The 10,501-nt window shown below is 36.0% G+C and overlaps 1 protein-coding gene across 1 annotated transcript; it reads right to left on the bottom strand.

Annotated features, from left to right (window-relative positions):
• Window positions 1-1,895: 1,895 nt before the first annotated feature.
• tmed8 (transmembrane p24 trafficking protein 8) lies at window positions 1,896-9,218 on the bottom strand. The gene is made up of 6 exons (XM_028438145.1): window positions 9,074-9,218; window positions 8,708-8,848; window positions 8,496-8,586; window positions 8,289-8,382; window positions 4,702-4,995; window positions 1,896-2,370 (listed from the first exon to the last, which is right to left on the bottom strand). The coding sequence occupies exons 2-6, from the start codon at window positions 8,824-8,826 to the stop codon at window positions 2,153-2,155; spliced, it is 816 nt and encodes a 271-aa protein (XP_028293946.1). The 5' UTR covers window positions 8,827-8,848; window positions 9,074-9,218; the 3' UTR covers window positions 1,896-2,152.
• Window positions 9,219-10,501: the final 1,283 nt, after the last annotated feature.

The following is a 10,501-nucleotide window of genomic DNA, read 5'->3' as shown; positions in this document are numbered from 1 at the left end:
TTACCTATGTTGATCTAATTCAATTGCGATTACAGTGACCAGCATTTTTCCAATTACAATTATTCTTTATTCTCAGAAATTCAATTACAATTAATCACAATTACTTTAGCCTGAAATAAATAATCTAGTAAAAGTTAAAATTCCTCTTGTGTTAGCTTTGTTAGCATCTCTGATGATAACTGGTCCTAAATCAGCTGTAAAATACACAAAAAATCAAATACTTATGATTATTTTTTTTTCCTATCTATTGGTCATCTTGTTAGGCTTCCTAATTAAAGAAAGTATAGGTTTTAATATTTTTGGTGTGGACGTCTGAGCCTTTTTTGTGTCAGTAAACCCCTAGATTTCCTTTTTTTAAACATATTCTAATAATTGTTAACTACATATGTGTAGAACTGTACATAGAACCTAGAACATGGTTCCCTGGTTTTGCGTTAAATCATAATAGACAATTTTTGTATAATTGTCAGGACAATTACAATTACAAAGTAAGTAATTTATTAATAAAGCTCTTTTTGCAGATAAAATCACAACGTGCTGTACAGAGCTGTGGAGAAATTAATACATACAAGTGCAACGTCATGAGAGAATAATAAAACATGGCTGCATAATATACATCATAGCAGCAACATCATAAAAGGATAATAGCATCTTTAAATCCAGTTCACTAAAAAGCTTTTCTGAAAAGCAAAGTAAACCACAATTAAATTACAATTACATTTATAATTGACCCCAACCCTGATGGACACCCCTATTATCAGTTTTAAAAATTGAGTGTTCCAAAAACTACATTACGGGTTGTAACTCAGAAGAACAATTTTGAATGTCAGTGACTTTGTAAGTTAGGATTGCGAACGCCCTCCGGGGAGCGCTGAAAATAAAAGCTGGATTCATCAACACCTGTGTAACAATTACATCAATCCCCTACTGCTGCAATTTAATGAAAACACGAGGGACCCAAGTGTTCTGTAATCACAGGGTGCTTCAAGGCCATTATCAAATGGTCCATTTGTGGGAGGAAAGTGTGTAATAATCCCATGGCAACGTACCATCAAATCACATGACTGAGGAAAAAACGCCTCCAAATAATGTCACGAAAAGCAGATAGTATTTATTCTCTTTATTTTGTAATGCAGTCAGCGTAACACACAGTGATATCACAGTACAGCAAACATTGTAAGCTTGAGAAGAAAAAAACAGTTTCTTTTCGTATGGGTAGCAGCCACATGTTTGGTCGTCTTTGGAAAAATAAAAATATAAGACAGAGAGTGTAAAAACAAAGCAATTCAACACAAAAATCCAATGAATGTTGACAGACTGAGGATGATCCAAAACAAACAGACGGGACTTTTTACTCTTGCTGCGCTGAGCAAAAAACACACATACCTTTTAAAACTGTTAATTAAAGGGCAAGGCAAAGGTAAATATTGAATCAATCTTACATAATAAGAGCTTTAAGTGATAAGGGATGGCTTTGATTTGTCTGGTGAAAAGCACACTGCTTAGATACATTCAACTTTATATATATATATATATATATATAATATATATTAATCAACACACGACATAAACTTCATGATATATTCTGTGTCATCATATAATTAAGATTTAATTTGGAAAATAAGTTACCAAACTGAACGACGAATACATTCAACACACACATACACACACACACACACACACGTATGGAACTCATTTCTTTAGAGCACAGCTTAATATGCACCTACATGGTAATATATATATATATATATACACACTCTGCAGGTGTTCCCTGATCACTGCTACCATAGAAATGCTACAAGGTGAGGACAGTAATGTTTTAATGACGACGAGCACTTGATCAAACGTTGAAATATGGCACACGTGAGACTTCTTCAAAGACAGATTTTTTTTTTTGGAAAAGACGCTACAGCCAGGAATGCATCAAAAACGATATACGCACAGCACACGTCATGTGATAACACAAGCAGAAAGCCATAAAAAAGATATATGCCTGCATTATACACATATATATATATATATATATATATATATTTATTTTTAAATGATTTAATTCTATTTCCAAGGACAGAATCAGAAAATAGTTTGTTGTTCTTGTGAATAAAGCTCCTTCGACAAAAATCATACATTCATAAAGCAGTGGGCTGGTGTTTCAGGCACTGTAATAAACCCTGTAGTAGAGAGTTTTGTTTCGCCAGAGGGAGTAGGAGTTGTCAAACTTTATGAGGTATGTGCCTTCACCTGGAAAGTCGTGGCTGCCCCCCTGGACGGACACGTGGCTGTCCTGTCGGTACACGGGCAGGATCTCAGCCAGTTTGGAGTTGGAGTGCGTTTTGGAGCCTTTCTCCACGTCGCCATTAGTGACCTGCCCTGTGATACAAATCACATAAACCACAAAGTCAACATATGCAGCCTCGGACCACAGCTGGAGGCAGGCTCATAAACACAGGATTAAGGTGTGTTTTAGACTAAGTGTGTAATCGGCTTTTAATGGAAATGCCGAGTGGAATAGTTTCCATGTGATGTAATAAACAGGGTTTACTTTACTTGAAGTTTTATACATAAAGGCTGACATTACGCTGTCATTTTCATGACATGACACCTGTAGGGCTGTAGTGAACCAAGGAAATGGTTGGTAGACCAAGACTATGGAACACGTAGCAATTAGTCCACCAAAAAAAAAAAAACATTTAAAAATGGAGAATGAATGAGCAGGTGCACAGGAGGATGAGGAGAAAGAAAACGAAAGAGAAACATTTTGTTTTGGCTTTTTATGGTGCCGATTTGCTTTTAAACACAGACCATTTATGATATGAACCTTATTCCAGCTTCGACCAGAACCTGACAAAACAAAAGTGAAACCTACAGGTCCGACAGACATTAGGTATTTATATCAGAGCCCGACCTGAAACCGACAATTAAAACCTATTTTTCCCTCATACAAATGACATATTTACCTTTGTTTTAGTGGTAAGCATTGCTTTTATCAATAAACAACTGTTAATGTCAACATCAGATCAGCGCACGGGGAAACAAACGCACGTCAAACACAGGTGCGCAGTGTGCCTGCGGCACCAGAGTCAGCAGTGGATCTATTTACATAATCCACGTATCAAATCTAAAGATAATCCATGGTTGATTCAATCATGGATGCTTGTGTTGCGCCGTTTAAGCATTAAATAAATTATATTTGATAGTAAATCACCTATCTATCACCTATATAAGTGCATTGCATTTTTTTTTCAACAGCATTGAAACTGATATTATTGCTGGTTGATCAATGAAAATCTTGGTTGACCACGACGGCATCGACCAATTAGTCAACTCCTGTCATTAGCATGAATAAGGTGTCATGAAGGCTGTCATCAAGTGTCGTCCGTTATCTTAACCCAGTGGTTCTTAAACAGGGGTACGTGTACCCCTAGGGCAGCAGTCTACAACTTTTACTCTCAAAGGAGTCATTTTGGCTCATCTCACCTGGATTAATGTCCTTCTGGTGCAAAAACAAAAAAAAAACCCTCTCAATGAAGACATACAGTGTATACAATTCTATAGTTAAAGTTATTTCGAATAATATAAAAAACAGGTTTTTTGTTTTGTTTATGCACTTGTAGGGCTACAAAAAATAAATATAACACATGATCATGTCTGTCAACACATGCTAATTGCTCATTTCTTGCCAAATATCAAGCATGCAACATAAGTTGGTAGTTAATTAATTCCCCACACAATTAAAATCTCAATATTGTTCCAGAATAGTCTTTTTGTTGGAAAGATTTAACAATTGATATAAAATTAATCGTGAAATATTCCTAGATCTTTTTATATTTTCTTGTAATTTTTTTGAAACAGGATTATTTTATGCTGTAGAGGCCATTTCATCACACTTCCGATAATAGACAACAATTAGCCATTTGCTTACTATTGAAGTAAGTAATTATAACATAATTATGTACATAATACATAATAATTATTATTATGTACATTTTTTAAATAAATTCCATTTTCTAGAAATGACAAAGCATATGAAATTATGGAAAGAGTGCTTAAAATCTAAAATCAGTTTCTTTTATTTATTTGTATTCATTATTTTTATTTTTAATATATAACTTTCATTTGCACATTTTCTTTGTGTAGTCTTGCTCCTTTTTTCTGCACGTGTGTGTATGATAATTATTATTATTATTATTATTATTATTAGTGTTGTTTTTTTAATATGCTGCTCCAATTACCCCTCGGGGATTAATAAAGTTTTTTCTGATTCTGATGAAGAGGGGGTACACATAATTTAAACAAAATGCAAAGACTGGGAACCACTGAACCCTAACCCTATCCTTAACCTTGACCTTATCTAACCCCACTAGATACCTCCACCTAACCCAAAAAATGCCAACATAGCTCCAAAGTTGTCATAATTTCGCAAACGACACTTAATGACAGCCTTCACGACACCTTATTCATGCTAATGACACCATTACTAATGCAACAACACATCATCAGTAGGGTAAAACTAACCTGTCTCATGACGATCTAAACCCAGCACACGTTCCCTATTAGTGAGTGAACCGACATCGAAGAATCAAAAAATCATAATAATGACAGCGTAATGTCGGCCTTATGTCATAAACTTCAAGTAAAGTATTACCAAAATTCATTTAACGACTCCTCATTTCTTGATTAAAAAAAGAAATTCCAACCAACCTTCAAGCTCCTCTTCTTCATCTTCATCATCGCTCGACTCACTGATGTGCACCGTGATGGATCTGCTCGTCACCGGAGTCCAATCGAAGTAAATGCCGAAGCCGATGTCATAACCGTCCGTGGCAAACTCCCAGCAGACTTTTTTGGCCTCGGGAACCGTGGGGACGTGGACCGTCATGATGTCGCCTCGGTACACCGTCACCACGCTGTCCTTGTCAGCCCGAAGCTTGGCCTTCAGCTCCTTCAGTGCAGCAGATGTCCATGTTGCCGGGGGGTCCAGGGGTGGCATCTGGGCTGCCATCGGGAGGAACAGAGAGCAGCAAGTTTAGCAACATCATAAAGATGATATATTTAGGAGCCCTTGAAGAAAAAAAAAAAGCCAGGGACAGAAAATTGAGAGTTCTAATGAGATTTATAGGCCATTGGAGGTAATCCAAGAAGAAAAACAAATGCCTTATATAATGCAAAACCAAGAGCAATACAAATGTGAATACACGTAGGTTAAGTGAACGCTCCTTCTTTCCAATTGTAAAACAAACACGTGCTGTAGCCAAGTGGTTCTCAACCTTTTCAGCCCACTACGCCTAAAATAAAAGTTCCAGAGACCGCGGACCCCCACTGTACCTGAAGGTGGTTGAACACAGACATGAATATTGAAGAACATTCATGTGGAGACGGTGTCATCTATAAGCTTTTTGTTTTGGGACCCATCCATAAAGTCAGCAAAATGATGGTCCATTGTTCTATGAATCTGTGATAACCACATTTATTTTTTGATCTAAATAATATTCATTGTTATCGAGGAAGTGTATTATTATTTGTGCCATAGTATATAGTCATCTTAAAGATGTAAATCATTGTTTTAATTAGAAATAAAATGGGTTAAAAGTGACAAAAAATGGTGTAAACTGTGGTGAAATGAGATTAAACCACAGAAAAAGTGGTAAAAAGGGTTTTAAGTGTCAATATTGGAACAATTAGTTTAAACTGTCAAATAACGGGCGTCATATACAGGTGCTGGTCATAAAATTAGAATATCATGAAAAAGTTAGGGTTAGGGTTATTTCAGTAATTTCATTCCAAAATTGAAACTTGTATATTACATTCATTCATTACACACATTTTAAATGTTTATTTCTTTTAATATTGATTATAACTGACAACTAATGAAAATCCAAATTCAGTTTCTCAGAAAATTAGAATATCATTTAAGACCGATACAAAAAATAGATTTCTAGAAATGTTGGCCAACTGAAAAGTATGAACATTAAAGTATGAGCATGTACAGGTGTCAGTGGTCATCTTTTGGACAACTGTGAGGTCAGCAGTCTTCTTGTGTAGCCTACAGAACTAGACTGGAGACCATTTAAAAGCCTGTACAGGTGCACCAGGTGTCTTCAATATTGAACCTCTCCACAATATTCTAATTTTCTGAGATGCTCAATTTGGGGTTTTCATTAGTTGTCAGTTCTAATCATCAACAATAAAAGAAATAAACACTTGAAATATGTCAGTCTGTGTGAAATGAACGTATACATTATACACGTTTCACTTTTTGAATGGAATTACTGAAATAAAACAACTTTTTCACGATATTCTAATTTTATGACCAGCACCTGGATGGTGAAAAGTGACAATAATGGGTCAACATATGCAACATTAAAGCAGAACTAAGTAACTTTTTCACCTTAATAAATCCTTCTCGTAGTCCCTGTGAGGGTAATACAAGTGTTTATGGGGTGATTGGGGGTCTTTCATCCCCCCCAGCTGTCTCTGGCCAGAAAACCGCATTTGCAACTTTCCCTGCCTCCGACCCGGTGGCAAGACGTACTGCTTTACGACAGCCCGATACAAACCAATGCTAGATTATGATTATGCACACTAGGGATGTAACGATTCACTCAACTCCCGATACGATTCAATTCACGATACTGGGTTCACGATACGATTCTCTCACGATTCATTTTACAAAATGGGACTGTACTTAAATGACTGAAAAATATTCCTTTATTTTTTGGGGGGAAAAAATACTGTACTATTTTCCTTTTATTTTTCATTGTCAAAAGAATCCCTTGATGAACTATTCAAACAATGCAATTTAACTAAAAATAAATCTTGAATGAAATAAATAAAGGAATAATACAAATGAAGAAGCCTATTCATTTAAATTCTGGTTCCATAGTAAACAATACAAAACTGCATAATAGTTTTTTTTTTTTTTTAAAGTGCAACTGAAAAAGTATTTTGTGACTTAACAATTGGACCTTAAAAAAAAAAAAACAGTCTGCACTGTATTTGCGTCAAATATTTGTTTGAACCAGCAGAGGGCGCTGGTAACCCAGTGGCCGGTTGGCATGCAGCTAAGTGTAGTGAAGAAGAGATGCTATGCTAGCAGACAGAGTTAATAGAAAAACGTGACTTTTACAGATATTCACTTAATATTACAGACATTCTTTTGGTGCTAAAGGGGTAATGAATCATTTATGAATATGTTTAAGAGTAGAAGTTGGCCAGAAAGAAAGTATCAGCAGATTTCGCCCGCCGCCATGACTTCTGGATAGCGCCCTCTGCTGGTTAAAAAAAGTACTGCGATTCAATTTTCACAGCATCGATATGAACCTTGATACCTATGAATCGATTTTTAACTGCCTTACGATTAATCGTTACATCCCTAATGCACACAGTTGTCTAAAAATTCACTTCACAGCAAAAAAAAGGCAGAGAAAACCTTTGTTTGAAGAACAAAACAACTCCATGCAGTGACAGCTCAGCAGCAACACACACAGTGTCGTCACGGCAACAGGCACGCACACACACTCACAACCTAGTGCTCCTTCAGGCAGCACACACACAAATATCCATCCATCCATTTTTAGGGCCGCTTTGTCAGCACACAAACGTTCTTATATTCTCATATTCCTATATGATAAGAATATATATCTATATTCTTTATACTTTTTGTATTATCTTTTCTATTTATATATAGCCTCTGTTATTGTGTTGTTGTGTTTGATCTCCTTCATTGCACTATTTTCTTCGGGTGTCTTTTTTTTTTTCTTGCACTTTATCTGAGCTGTAATGACAGTAAATTTCCTCACTGCGGGATCGATAAAGTTACTCAACTCTACTATTAAGATTAACTAGGAAAAGTGGTGCAGAGGGTTTGTAAGAGCCAAAAATGTCTTGACAGTGGAAAAAAATGTGCAGAAATGGCACTAAGATTTGATGAAGTAGTTTCATAAATTGGAGTAATGTAGCAAAAATGCATTAAAAGGGGCAAAAATATGGCAAGAAAAGTGTGATGAAAATAAATTAAAAGACGGCAAGTTTGGTGTAGTTGCAGAAAAATTGAAAAAAAAAATAAGCAAAAACAAGTTTAAATTGTTCAGAAATGGTCCTGACCCCAAGGTTGAGAAGCACCGCTGTAGCCTACTACTCCAATGCGTGCTTTCAAACACTACATATACCCATTTAAGTCAACAGTCATTAGTGCGATGATGGAGTGCGTGTATGTAAAGCAGAGCGACAGCGGCGGTCATGATGATGATGATGAAGATGATGATGATACACACTCAGCAGGTGCTCACCTTTCATCTCAGTGGATGTCTGACAGGTCCCAGAGCTGCTGTTCTCTTCGCCTACGTCCCCATGGGCGTGCTCAGCTGGGGCCTCCTCATTACCCTCAAAGTGTACAAACACACATATATTAATAGACATACATAATATTTTGCTTGTATTATCTTATTATTATTATTATTATTATGTGTCAGCGACTGACAGACGATCACACATACATGGCTGGTGGCCTGCTGTCCTATTGCCTCCCTGCTGTCCTCCATGTCTGCCTGCTTATTAAAGCAGTCTGATAGAATAGTGTTCTGCAGCCTGGTTTAATTAAAGACACATTAACAACAAAGCACAGTTAAAATGCAGCAGATTTAATCATTTTTACAGTTAAAAAAAAAAAAAAAAAAAAAAAATGTCCATGGAGCAACAGGTTATTTACCTTTCCATCGCTTTGCCTTCACACTGCTTGGATGTGACCCCAGGAAAAGATGAGATGGACAAAGATGACAACCGTGACTGCAACTCCGACGAAGCTTCACATTTCTCCATGGATGTCATGACTAGACCAAACTGTGCGTGGCTGAAACAGATAAAGCCCCGCCCCTTAGTGACCACACACACGCACACGCACGCGCACTAAGCTAAGCTAAGCTAAACAAACTACTGCTGCTCCTTCGTACTGTTAGCTTATTTCCCTCTCACTCCATCACCGTAAACAAACATTAGCTTCCTGCTAGCTAGTTAGCAACAGGCGCGAGCTGCAAAAGTGGGTCCAAAAAAAAAAAGAGCATTAAAAACATCTTACCAGTATTGGAAACTAAACGTGGTTTGATATTAATTTACATTAGCCCATTAATGACAGTCCTATCCGTGTCCACGCAGTCATGTGACGGATGCATCTCATCGGAGCTTCTCCTGCTTCTGCCTGACAGCAAAAGAAAAAAAAAAAACCCAACAGATTTCGGAGACTTCCGTGTTTTTACGAGTTTAGACGGAAATCCACGAAGCTGTTTTTGTCTGCAGACACGGGCGACAGCGGAAAATTCCCACTTGAATCGCAGAAAAACATGAACGAAGACGTTCCACTACTTTCTTAAAATAATATTTATGAATAAGAAAAAAATAGCCGATGATAAGTTTACACTGAATCAACTGATGTGATAAAGTGACACGTTTGTGGAACACAAGCAAGCATTGTGCAGTTACAGTAATAATACATATATTTTTTTATCACTATACTGTACAAACAATATGTCACGTTTGTAGGATATAATTATATTGTTTGTAGGGATGTCCCGTGACAACTTTTTCATTTCCGCTATGATACCGATATTGCAATCCTTGCGTATCGGCCGATACCGATATTGATCCGATATCAGCGTGAATCATACATAATCTTATTATATTTTTTCTTTAATATAAAAAAATACTTATTTTGTAGTTTGGAATGTTAGAAAAGGCTTGATCAAGTGATGTTACTCAAACAGAGAACAATAGTCAGCAACAGTAGGGATGAGAAAAACTGACTCATTTATTATTAACCAATTTGTTACATACATTTTAAGCTTCACCAAATTATCTACAGTATTCTACAATTGAATAAAATAAATAAAAATATCAAAGAATCCGGAAATTTGAATCCGATATTCGTTTTCAGGCTAATATCGGACCGATATCGGGACACCTCTAGTTGTTTGTACAATAGGCTGCACTATATTGCTTATACAATATAAGTATGTTGTTTCTAAAATATAATTATATTGCTCATAAAATATAGCTCTACACTTGCATAATAATGCTTGGCACGGATAATACACAATTAATAAATCTTTATTTTGAACATTAAGATCTAATAATCAATAACTATAAATAATCACCGTTATTTTACAAGTGGTTCATTTGATTTACATTTAAGTTGGTTTTGAAGAAAGAGTGATAAAGGCTGTAAGTTACAGTGACATCTAAATATTGTATGTTTTTATCTAATGAATTTGATACTATCAACCTTGTTTCTGGAAGCGCTACTGTGGATGTGGTTAAGCACATTACTTCCTGTGTAAGAGGATTTAGAATCGATAATAGCGGTTCTCTCTAAAAGCATTTTTCTATGTTTTCTATCTTGATCTCTTTTTTGTACACAGTAGCTCGATTTCTATAAGATCATGAAGAGTGTTGAGGCATTTGTTTTGCTACATTTGTTAGCATATATCTATTTTTATTAAATCTATTTTTA

The sequence above is a fragment of the Gouania willdenowi genome, chromosome 22, assembly GCF_900634775.1.
Source record: "Gouania willdenowi chromosome 22, fGouWil2.1, whole genome shotgun sequence".
Classification (NCBI taxonomy): domain Eukaryota; kingdom Metazoa; phylum Chordata; class Actinopteri; order Blenniiformes; family Gobiesocidae; genus Gouania; species Gouania willdenowi.
Note: the sequence above shows the minus strand (reverse complement) of the source record. Positions and strands in the feature narration are given on the sequence as shown.